The sequence below is a fragment of the Mchenga conophoros genome, linkage group LG23, assembly GCF_057382185.1.
Source record: "Mchenga conophoros isolate Kocher_MC1m ecotype Shallow Benthic linkage group LG23, M_conophoros_male_GT1.1, whole genome shotgun sequence".
NCBI classification, from domain to species: Eukaryota; Metazoa; Chordata; class Actinopteri; order Cichliformes; family Cichlidae; genus Mchenga; species Mchenga conophoros.
The window spans coordinates 606,816-619,782 of NC_140547.1; the positions used below are offsets into that span (position 1 = coordinate 606,816).

At 40.8% G+C, this 12,967-nt stretch overlaps 1 protein-coding gene across 4 annotated transcripts in view; it reads right to left on the reverse strand.

The window, feature by feature from the left end:
* The window catches only part of pex5la (peroxisomal biogenesis factor 5-like a), a 128,491-nt gene that overhangs the window by 34,164 nt on the left and 81,360 nt on the right, over positions 1–12,967 (reverse strand). For all 4 annotated transcript variants that reach the window (XM_085266028.1, XM_085266026.1, XM_085266027.1 and 1 more), the window contains 5 exons: positions 8,933–9,044; positions 4,901–5,110; positions 4,045–4,165; positions 2,095–2,188; positions 979–1,008 (listed from right to left, as the gene is read on the reverse strand). In XM_085266028.1, the coding sequence (XP_085122154.1) occupies positions 979–1,008; positions 2,095–2,188; positions 4,045–4,165; positions 4,901–5,110; positions 8,933–9,044 (567 nt within the window). The remainder of the gene's footprint in view (positions 1–978; positions 1,009–2,094; positions 2,189–4,044; positions 4,166–4,900; positions 5,111–8,932; positions 9,045–12,967) is intronic.

Sequence of the window (12,967 nt, forward strand, 5' to 3'; positions counted from 1 at the left end):
GGCTGAGCGTGTGCCAAGCAAGAGTCCTTTAAATGTTGAAATCTTTCTTTCAGACATTGGTCTTGGCAGAGGATGTGCCCTCCAGTTGCCCTTCTTATATTTCTAAGACATGATGTTTTTACTAAAGGCTTGATAGGATGAGGACTTACTGGCAAATTACAGTTGGATGAGCTCTTTAAAAGCAGGGACTGAAGAAACAATAAAACCTTGAAGCGTGAAGCTGGAGCTCACAGTGAGCATGCACTGTAACTGCATCATAAAAAGATTTCTTTTCATGTTTATAAACATATAAAATGACGATTCTTTCTCCTCCTTGATGTTTAACTCCACAAAATAACGAGGGTGGATTTTTCCTTTGAAGGTTGAGTTATACACTTGTGTTAGTTCGTGTATGTAAATCTCATGCAGGACCCGCCTCATCTTTGCATGCATTTTTTTTCTGTGTGCGTGTTGTACCTGCTGTGTGGGAAGCTAAAACCACTCTTTACAGTATCTCTGTCAGCGAGCTACAATGTAACTCCTGAGCAAAACAAATTTGGTGTGTTTGTTTGCCAATAGCTCCCCGGCCCCCGTCTCGGACAGCTATCTTTAATCCCAAATCTATTATTTATCAGTGTGCTGAAAAGGTGATATAGGCTTAGCTAGCTCGGTGAGCTCAACACTAATGGGTTTGGAGTAAGGCTGCTGAATAATTCATAGGCTATTAATCTAATAATGGCGTCTGAAAACAAGACCCCTATGCAGACCTACACAGAGACACCAACTAAGGCAGAAAGCGCTTGACATTTGGACCTAGTAGCACCACAAAGGAATCCATCCCAAGCCAACTTTGATCTTTATCTTACTTTTTGCTCTCAGTACAGTCACCTTGTTTTTGGTCTTTAGAGCCAGATATTCTGAGAAGGTGTGATGCTGTTTCACTGGTACAAATGTATAAGTCTTTCAGTGTTATATGAAAGGATGCATAGGGAGGCTTACATGTCTTCCACTAATATACTGCCTGTTGAGCTGAAATGGAAGAATTGTAGGTGTTAGGACAAAATGATGGGTAAACAACACACAGTAGGGTGTTTTATTAGATACAAACTTTCATTGTAACACAACATAAACATGCAGTTGGTAAATAAAGCTTAAGTCATCAGTTCTTCAAACGTATATAACAGTGCAACAATCAGAACAATACAGTAAAAAAGTTTGTAAACCCTTTGGAATGACCAGGATTTCTGCACTGATTACTCCTAACATCTGGACTAATCTTTATCAGAGTCACAAAAACAGACATTTTTGAAGATGATTAGTGCTTTTTTAAAATAATCCCTGCAGAACTCCCTCTTTTGGGAAAATTTCCTCAGTTTCCTCCAGCTCCCTGTGCGTATGTGGCTCATCTCTGGGTACTCTGACTTCCACCCTGTTAGTTTTATTGGAGATTTTAAATTGACTGTAGGTGCAATATGGAGCATGAAATGGTAACTGATAACCTGTCCTGGATGTTTCCAGGGTGTTCCCTGCCTGGCGTCTGCTCCATGGGTCTCAAAATTTGATAAACAGTGGTTTAGAAAATGGAGTGATGTTGAAAAAGTCTCTTCTATGGCATTTTACAGCTTCATGCTTCTTAATAATCTTTCCTATAGAGTCCCATTTGTCCCATCATGAAATCTTTACGTGAATGTCAAGAAGCATTTTGACGGCCTTTATTTACAGCGGCGTGCTCTTCTTCTGATTCCAGCTTCTGAAACTGAAGCTCTGATGTCAGTTTTTGGAAACATCAGGATCTCAGACATTCACAAAGCCTACACAAAGTAAGAATGTGTGACATTAATGTGGTCACTTGTACTTGTTTATAAGTGTGATTTAGACAAAGACTCAGGACACGACAGGCAATCAATGGTGGGAGGTTCCACAGCCTTTTCCTGCAGTTGTATGTTCATGTAGTTTGATTTTCCCTAGGAGGGTGGTGGTGCTGTGGGGGTGTTCTGGAAAGGGAAACGCTAATGTCGGAGATGTGGAAAGCTTTCTCAGTTAAAAAAGACTTCGAGTGCGCACACAGTGCATTAATGAGGATTCCTGCCTTCCACTCACACTCCGAGCACTTACTTGTGACGCCAGTGCAGACTCTGGTTCCAGTTTGGTGTTTGCTTCCAGGGTATTCTTATTTGACGAGTCTATCTGTGGTTTACAATCTATGGACCTAAAGAAAAAAGAGAGAGGACTGGGATGAGCCAGCATGTTAAACATGTTGGCAGTAGAGCTTTAAAGATGAATAATTAGAAAATGGCAGTAAAAAAATGTAATTTTATTACATGTTTGCATAAAACATCACCATGGTAAATATTTACCTTTGAACTCTGCCAATAGCAGATAAAACACTATATAATCAACAGGTGGACAAACATTCGGTCTCCCCTGTTTCACCGTCTACTAAAGTAATGTTTCCTCAGTTACCTAAAATGTTCAGCAGGACTGTTTGTCTAACAAGAAGCAAGCAAAGGAAGTCGTGGGCCTAAAAACCCTGAACATAAAGACACTAAGGCTACGTTCACTCTGCAGGTCTTGATGCTCAATTCTGAATTTTTGATCAAATCCGATTTTTTTTTTGTCTGCTTGTTCACACTACAAATACAATGTGACAGCAAACGGTCTCCAGTGTGAACGCTCAACGCGTCCGCATGCGCAAAAGAAGACGTCACACACAACCCAGACCAAGCAGTAGTGTTTGACTGATGGCCTTAATATAAAGACTTCGGACTTTACGTTTCCCAATTTTGCTCTAAGTTATAATTATAAGTGTATTATTACAGTTTATCCGTATGACTGTTTTAGAGAGGAGCAGTACAAATAAAATGTTCACGTTTCTCCAACATCGTCTTCCCAACAAACAGGAAGTGTTCACAACGTCTTCCTGGGCGCTGATAGTTGGCGTCTGTCTTGTGTCAGTGACGTAAAAGACGGATTTAATGCGACATGACCATCAAACAGCAGTCGCTTTCTAAAACATCGGATATGTATCGGATTCAGTACCACATACGAAAGTGACCCAGATCGGATTTGAAAATATCGGATTTGATGAGATGAGATAGCCTTTATTTGTCAGTTGCAGGTCTTTTGCCCACAACCGAGATGACAGACCTTGCCGACCGTACATACAATACACAAACATCACATTGGGGAGACAGGTCAGGCCAGGTAGCGAGGAAAAAAACATGGAAATGTGTAACACAGAAGGATAATACAGGAATGCACAGATATCAACACACCATAGCACAATAAACACAGACAGCAACATGGGAAAGTGTTCCAGTGTGTACATCTGATCTGGGACCGCTGCAATCTTTGACTGCGCCTCCAGCTGACCCGGTGTCCACAACGGATGGGAGGTAAGCGTTGGAGGTGGCGTTGGATCCGGGGTAGGGAGGGTGATGCGTCGGTGAGTGCTTATCAGTGTATATGTGTGTGTGTGTGTGTCCAGAGTTCAGCTGAGACTGTCCTTCGCCCTGCTAGGCTAAGTAAACAGTCTTCCAGCCAACCCAGGTGGCCTTGCAGGGAATGGGAAGAACAGACTCAACACAGTCGTTATCAGGGTGTTGTTGTTCGGCTCCAGCCTTGAGCCCACAGCTGGCGCCGAAGGGATAGCTGCAATATGATGGTGATTTTTCTTTTGCAAACAACTCATGAGAATTTCAAAGCTGTTCTTTAACACTCCGACACTGGTCTCTCAATGTGCCGTTCACACTGTCACACCATGATCGGATATGAGTCGCAGGGTCAGAAAAGTCGGATTTGATGTGCTTTCGCCTGCAGTGTGAACGTAGCCTAAGACGGTTCTTAGAGGTGGGATAAAAACAAGTCTGAAGGACATTTTTCCTACAAAGTGACACAAATTTTAATGCACAAAAAGCTGCGTAAGCTCTGAGACTTTGGCTACTGATTATTAGACATCTGACAGGGAATTCAGATTTCCAGTGTAAATAATAATGATGCTGGACAGATATGAAAAAGATGATATGATTATTATCCAGTCAGAGTAATATAGAGGTAAGGACCTACCACAGAAACTCATTAGATGAATTTTTAGAAGAACGTCGTCTCTCCAGCTTCCATTTTCTGTTGCCATTTCTTTCAGGGTTGGGATTCAATTCTTCCCATTTATCCAGTGAGCCAATTGTAACTGGTGACAGTAATAACATAACAAAAAACCAAAGTGAAACATGGAAAAACAAAGAAATGTCATTTCAAATTTGCCCGTGAAACATACACAGATGTTCCACTTTCTGTTAATTTGGGGAAACGCTAATGTGTTCAGACAAAAAGCTAAATTAATCAGGTTTGGTGTGCAATTAAATGGTGACACTAATTTTCAAAGATAAGTTATTTTTTCCAGCTTTGAAACACAAACCTTTTAACACGTCTTTCTGAGAGTACAAATAATTAGCTAAAAAACAAAACAAATCTAAACAAATTTAAAAAACGAGAAGTCGATCAGCTGTCCACAAATCTATCAGGACACAAAGTTCTGCTTTAAATGACATCACAGTTATAACCAGTCTCCCTCCCATGAGTTATTCACCACAGTTACAGACTTTAACCTTTTCAAACACAAAAGGAACTGGCTGTTTCTTTTCTTTTATCCCTTTCATTACATTAAATCGACTCAGTGCTTCTGTGGCCACTCTTGTGCACGTGTGAGGTCACTTCCACACAAGATGATGGGAGTTGTAGTTGTTCAAGTTATAAGGTGTGTCAGAGGGCTCGAGTGGAGGCTGATGAAGGATTGACCACGTTTGCACATTAGTGTTGGCAGCGTGGAGTGGATTCAGTTTTATTGGAGCAGGTCATCCCTGATACTAAGTGTGATTTAGTGTTACTGACAGAAAATCACCCAAACTTTGGAGCGTCTCTCTACCTGAGTCCAGTGATGCCCTCTCTGGGGTTCGCATGCTTGGTGCCGTATGTTCAACTTCCACCTGGATCAGCTCTGTCTCATCTGTCTTTTTCCTGTGTGAGGTGTTCTTCTGGCTGTCTCCCTGGGATAACAGGGCACTCTTTCTGTCCCTGCTGTTCCTCCTCTCTCCAGGTTCGCTGAGATCTAGCAGGTCCAGAGTTGAAGAGAGAACTGTGAGGAGATGGCACATGGTTAGCTTCTCATCTGTCATCTGAAGGATCATTGATAGCCATGGAAACTGCATTCATTAAACGTGTTCTAATTTGATCAAATCTGTTGGAGTGTTGGATTGCACTTAAATTTTCATAGAGTACTTTCCCCCCTCACTCTGGTCTTTTTTAAAAATTAGTAATCTGTGAGTTGACCATCTCCTTATCTCAAATGTAATTTGCGACTTTATTGGCGTCTTTACTTTAAGAGGCCTTCGAGGTTGCGTCAAACTTGTAAAACTTTGTAATGAGACTGAATAGCAGGCTTCACTTTTTGTGCACCATGGGCTTTGATTTTGATCGGCACGGTTTCTGACGTGGCATGTAGACCTGTCAGCGGTACTTAAGCTGGAGTATTCCCCCTTAGGTGGGCATCTAAAAATTTGCTGCTGCTCTTTTCAGCCAATCTAAATATACTGCAAATGACTGCACGGTCTGCTAAGGATGAGACGGGCTCTGGAGGCAGTTTGGTCAGTGCAGTAACTCAAGCACGAGTCATGTTAGGTGGCTCAACAAACAAGAAAACATTACTGTGAAAATGCTCAGGTACAAGGAGAGGACTAAAAATGAAAAAGATCTTCAGAGGTTGAAGAACTCCTGCTCAGGGCTATTTAAAAAATTCTAAGAGAGTCTGGCTCCTTGGAAGCAAAAATATTAAGAAATGAGTGGGGACTAAAAACCTTTGCATCGTATCTATCGTGGCATTTTGTCCTTTTGCAGTAGACTCGCTTCCTTTATTTCCCATCAGTAGTTTAGTGAGAAACACTGCAAACCAAATACATGACATGTTTTTGTGAGGTTAGATTAAAAATTCATGACTTGCTAAAACCCACACTAAAACGTTTTCATACACTGGATATTTGAGGAACCCACAAACTTTTCTTGCTCGCCTCCGAGGAGCCGACGACGTCTTTTGAGCCATACGAGCTTAAAAGTGCAGGTACGTGACTGCATAACCGGCATGCTGCTGCTTCATGTCAAGCAACTGAGAGTATTTGTTGACTGAAATCTCTACATAATTAGAGAGTGTGCTCGTTTTCCCAGCCTTGTGCTCTTTAGATGACAAATACAATTAGAAATCAAGGGAGACACACTCGTGTGGATGCTTGCCTGAAGAGTTTCCAGCATCAAAAGAATCACGAACGCTTTATGAAGAGACAGTGATGTAAAAATTGTTTTGCCACCCAGAGTCTCCTTGAAATGATGATGCTAGGAAGAAATACAGCGCACAGTAATTCAATTCAATTCAATTTTATTTATATAGCGCCAAATCACAACATAAGTCGCCTCAAGGCGCTTCATAGATACAGAGAAAAACCCAACAATCACATGACCCCCTATGAGCAAGCACTTTGGCAACAGTGGGAAGGAAAAACTCCCTTTTAACAGGAAGAAACCTCCTCAGTAAGCATTTAGAAGTAGTTACTGTGTAGCGGCCAGTGGGTTTGTAGTAAACAAGTATGACCACTGAGACATCGAGAGTCCTGATCTCTTCAGTTTGAAACCAGTGAGCCAAAACATAATGACAAATTACAGCTGATTATCTTGTACCAGTGGTCTCCATCGGGCCACGTCAGAGCTCTGAGTGTGTGAAACAATTTGGACAAAGACCAAACTGTTCAGCGGTGAGTCGCTGCTGCAGTGGAGAGAGAACATATTATTGGCCACAAAGTTAGAGGGATGTGTAACCCTCCATGTTAAGAAATATACTCTAAAACACTTCTCCAGGATGTGGGGGTGGACGCTAAAACACCTTAAAGTGTTACAGGCCCCCTAGGATGAAACATTTCACTATGTCACCAACTATATACTTCTAAACACAAATGATTACATGCAGTATTCTACCATATGCAAACTTATATCACTGAAAGATTATACTGACTAATAAGTACAATTTCCATTGACCCTCCATCATCACAAAACGAAAGGCCTGACACAACTACAAAAACTAAAATCAAGCCAGTAGACAAAGTGACACTCTGTTGTTTTGTGACTGATGAAGGAAGCTACTCCCCACACTCACATTCAAGTGTGCAACGATCCAAGAATGGACCAAGTGTGCACACATCAGTGTTTAATTTGTTTAATGTTTAATTTACTAGTAACAATCGAAATGTCATCTTTGGCAATCACTTTTCAAACTTCAATTCCCAAGAATATCATGTATTGACACAATCCTACCACATCACCTTGTGATTTAAGGACAGGAAGTAGCTCCGACGGGAGTGCAGGTGAAAGAAAGGTAGAGGCTGGTGGTCCCAAACTCAGGATTTTCAGCCAGAATTAGTTTGTTTTAATTTACATTTTGATTCGTTTATATTTAGCAGTTTTATAAAGAACACATTGTTAATGACACATCCTTCAAGCCTTCCTTTGACTATTTAAACTAGCAAGTAAACATCAAAGTGATGACAAAAGGAAAAAATGAGAGCAGAAGAGTGTTGGTGAAGCGACTTTCTGTGAATGCGTTAATGTCAGAGCTGCATTGGTCCGGATGGAGACCCCCAAACCTCTGCGCTGTTTTCTTTTAAATCACAAATTTAAATAGATGTATAATTGACTCGGTTCTAAACCCCAGTTACTGTGACATCAATTCATAATTAACTGTGGAGGTTTTTAAGACTCAGAAGAGCAAAAAAACCTGCTGCTGTCGACCTGAACAGCAGATGGAAGTGAAACAGAGAAAGCATCATCACGGAGGACTCATGTGGATTAGCATACTTGAGCTCGTAATTATCTTTGCTTGTTCGATTTTGTTAAGTGTCGTGTGGTTCCGGAAACTTCCATCCAGCATGAAAACAAGTTCACAAACAATCAAACCTAAAATTTGCTTCACCTGCATCATTTTATGTAGCTGCAAACTGCAGCAGCAGGAGACTGTACCCAGTGAAATTTGCCTAAACACAGAGTTTTATTCTTATTTTTGACTTCTTATTTCCAAATCACAATGAGAAATAAATCCCTCAGTTCTGCAGTTTATGTTCCTAAACATAATGATTTTTCCATTAGGGAGAGACAGAGTTGCTCACAGCATTTTTCTCAGCTGACGAGAGATGACATGTGTCAGCTGTCTGATCTGCAAACGATGCCATGCGGAAATCAAGATGGTGTTCAGCTTCTGTTAATGTCAGATGGTTGAGTTTCTCAACAGTGAGTCTGATCCAGATTATTTTAGCACAAACAATCGTTTAAAGCACTAATTATAATACATTTGTATTATAATTCTTTAAATATAGTCAGTTTTAATGTTTGAAGTAGAAAATAAATCAGTCCACTATAATGTGTGAGAATCACAGGAAACATTATTGTATGAGGTGAATAAAACTGATTACTGGGGTGTTTAGTAGGGATAGTGTTAAAACTGCAAATAGAGCTGAAAAGGAAATGTTAGAATGAACCTTTGTTAGATGCTAAAACCTTTTTTTTAATATATATATACAGTACATCCTTCAACAGCTAATGTTTGTGCAAGCACTGGGCATCACTGAGTGCAACCTGTGGACAGTGAAGAATCAAAATATCATATAATATATGAAGGTCTATTGATCTGACTTGAGGCACAGGTAAATTATATAAAAGAAAGAAACTCGTCTCCAGGATTTTGGCCGTGTTGGATAAAAAGAGGAAGTGACATCCATTTGTTCTAGTCCCAACATGGCTCAGAAAGGTTTTCCTGGCTATTAAATATGAGTAGATTTAAATATAATGCTTGTACAAATGAAAGAAAAATACTTGATGTAAGCACATTATCATCAGCTTAAATGCGGAAATAAAAGTGCTGTACCGGCTGTGTTGGAAGTAACTGGGCGGGAAACCCCATCGCACTTGGTCTCGCAGAGGAAATCGTCGATAGAAGGGCTTAGAAGCGGGCGGCTCTCTTGTTGCTCGCTCACCAGCTGCAGGGACAAACACATGAGACAGTTCAGGCTCTCTTCGCATGTCTCTCATGCTAAACTCCCTTCAAATCCTCTGTGAAAGCCCCCCAAAGCCTTATTATTATGAGGGGAAATTCAGGCCACTGGTTCACATGACAGCAGAGCTATACTGTCAAATCCCTATGAGTGTGTAAACTTCTACAACTCTGTCCTTTGGGGGGCGACATGCTCGTGGTGCACATTATTTAACGACAGCATGTGACGGCACATACTGAACCTGCGGCCTCTCGGCTAAGCCCACTGTGACTTCTCTCTGCAAACTGATGTGTGCGCGTGGCATATGGTTGAACACAGCTGGTATTTCATGATTGTTATCACACAATCACATCTCTATGGCACCAACAAACCCTCAGGTTACTACAGAAAGAAGAGCAGGTTATTGGAGTGTGTGTCATGCACTGAGATCCAGATGAGCTGGACTCGGAGCTGCTTGGTGTCCAGAACAATAATTACATAACCATTCCTGCTTATCTCACCTTCCAAACCATGAAATGCTAATCACTTTGCCTTTGATGCACCAATTTGTAGGGTTGCCAGAGCAGCTGCTGAATAGGTCACATCCAGTTCATTATTGGTACTACGAATCCTCACAACACTTCAGGTGCAGCTGGTCTCAATTTGCCAGCCATTTCTTCATCATTTGGAGAGGAAAGCAGCCGCCACCGGTGATGTCATTGTGTAGCGTGTCCATAATGCTGGCAGCGAGGAAATGTGACATTTCCTGTTGTTGCTCTGCAGGCCATGGCCACAAGCAGAATTTTAATGAAGGTCCTGTTAGTTAGCAAGCATGAAGTGCGCTGAGCACAATCTGCCATATGCTCGATGAAGTGTTGGATGGGCTTTTGATAGCGTTATATTACTTTACAATTATGCTGACTTCCTGAATAAATCTGGAGTGCATGCTGGGCCCTGCTCGACCTCTGTTGGAGAAATTATGAAAAACAAATATCTGACCGCGGGCTCAGAGACATGAATATTGGGCTAAATGGTCATTGTAACATGGCCGTGTGACAGGTAATCATCAATGCACGTATTAGAAAGATCTGTGTAAATGTGTGTCGACAGGAAAGAGCAGCTTTCAGTAGTCAGCAAGATGAGAAAAGTCCAGTGGACGTAAAAGCCATTTGTCGCTTTGATTGGGGAGTCATTCACCTTCTTTAGGATCTGCTCTGCCAAGCTAAATGTCAAAACGTGGGAAAAAATATTTCAGGTAACAAAGATAAAAATGAAACCACTGAAAAATATTCAAACTGCAATTTTGTGAACTTGGAAAACCAACTGAAATAAAATTTGAAGATATATACAGGAAATATTCTTAGTTTCAGTGTTTGTTTCCTGATCAGACTTTGGTGTGTACAAGACTGTGAGTCACGTGCTTTTCCTGAACGCTGTTCTCACATATGTCCTCTGTGCAATAATAATTAATGGGGACTAGAAATAGCACTGAAACTAATAGAAACGAAAGTAAAACTAAACATTTTTAAAGACGAATAAACAAACGCACTCTGGAAACAAACTGAAACTAAACTGAATTAAAAGCCAAAAGTGAAAATTAAATTAAAACGAGGCTCCATAAATGTTAAAGAGGTAAGTATTTCTCAGTTGCATTGAATAGAGAGTAAATTGTAGAAACCTAAACAGGAGAAAGTAGAAGAGAAATAACAATGTTAACATAAACCACTGACACACTCCGGGGCCTGATCAGCCCTGGCAGGGCCTCCTTGGAGATAATGGCCAAAACACCCGATGAATCCAAGGTCCACTGCTGACGATGTGTCCCAAATTTTAATATGATAATTTAGATCAGATCTCTAACCCCTAAACCTAACCAAGGAAACATGGCAGATTAGCCTGGGTAAAAGACCGAAAGTTGAGGCACACAACGATATGTGCCGCTGGTAAAGTTTCTGGGCTACTTTTCCTCATAACAGCCATCCCTGAAAGATTTTCTCTATTTAAAGCAATGCATTACCAGGGACTGTAACATCTAGTCCTTTTACTGAGTGAATGAAAATAAAAACCAATTAGAAAACTGGAAAAACTGGGCAACATATTATATGTTGTGCCTCTGTTACATTATACTGACATTATATGAATTCTTCTTTGTGTTTTTTTCTTACTCTTATTTATCAGTGGTGATCAGCAAGGGGAGAAGTGACAGCTTTGGTTGTATCCTTGCTCTGCAGCAGAGATGCTTTAAAGAGGACATGAATAATACCCAGAGACGGGCCGTTGGTTTGTGGAGTGAGAGATTGTGCTGAGCAGCAGGAACAGTGACCCAGCACAGATAATTAGGCTGTGTTTGTGCTGCTCTGCTGTCTGAGTAGAGATTTTGTCCATGGGAAGTCTCACAATGCCGAGTAGCCTTATTTCACCTTTTGCTGCCAGCCAGTGTGTTATTGTCCAATTTGGTCTGAAGCAACCAATCTTAAAATGAAATGCATGAGGGTGGACTTGTTTTTAAAGGTCATATTAAGTGATTTACAGACTGTGCTTGCTCTGCAAAGGTGCAGTTGAGTGTGAGCGGAGGCTAAGCCACTGCTGAATCAGTTACAGCTGTTAGCGGTGTGAAAGGAGTGCATGCTTTATATGAACTAACCCGGATAACCGCTCAGCTGCTGGCCTTTAATGCAGGAAGTGACTCATCTTAAGTGACTTTTTGTTGCTTTTAATTAAATCACTTGTTCTCAATCAACTACATATCACCTGAGTTAAAAAGAAAAAAACCCATAGGTGTCAATGTTTCTGTGAGAGGAAAAATTCTTCCATTGCTCTTCTATTTTTCTGTTTCCTGTTTATGTTTTTGCATTCTCACTATAGAGAGTGACATATATACAGTATGTGTAACAACAATAGGCAATGCAGGCAAGGCTAAAAATATAAGAAAATACTGTAAAACATTATACAAAAGCCCATTTATAGAGGTAGGTTTTTTTTTCAATAGCACCTGATTGTGTTGAGCCTAATGGTCAAAGAAAAATTGCCCAACAGTTTTGGGCTAAAACAGTGAAAGCACAGTGTCCCTTTGTTTTAAAGACTGGACTGTGGAACCTTTAATCGATTGTCTGCTGTGAAGAGTCTGAGGGTGATATTCTGAGATCTAAAGTGGAGCCATAGCGTGGAGTGATTTAATCTTAAACTGCAGTCTGGAGTCATTTTGTATGAAGCAAAAATGGATTAGACTTGGACATGTGGCTAAAACTGAGTCGGTGATTGAAAATAATGTCAAGTTTTTAGCAGATTGCTTTTACTCAGTTATTACTTGTCCAACAAAGGGGACTAACATTATTAGAAATATGATCAGGACCAATAATGAGGACTTAAGTTTTTATCAGAGTTCAGCAGTAAGAATTAAAGGTACACAGTTCGTAAGAGAGACACTCGTGTATAATGGATTACATGGCTGAATAGATGCAGATATAAAGGAAACAAAACAGGTCCAAGGACTGAGCCCTGTGGGATCCCACGTGTTAAGATGTACTCTGTTTGATAAACTGCATAAGAGCCACTCGAGTGCCTTTCCATCTACACCATCTCACATTAGCAGCGATTAGCTTGTCACACATCACGTTGAAACTGATGGCTCTAACATGGCCCCAGTTGCCTAGGCGATGCTTATTTCCTCTCTCATGTTACTCTTGGTGGCGCTGTCACTTGGTGTTCGCTCGCTCTGTGGTAGAGTATCACTTCCTGTTCCTGCTCAAACACAGTGGTGTTTCTGAGTAGCTTATTTGCTTAGCGATTTAATTAACAACTTTTAAATACATTCTTCTTTCATAGTATAATCTTCACGTGCTTCCTCCGAAGCACACTTTCTGTGTACTCACTACCTAATTTATAGCCAAAGTATTCACTCACTGTCTCTGTACTGTCTCGCTAGCCTA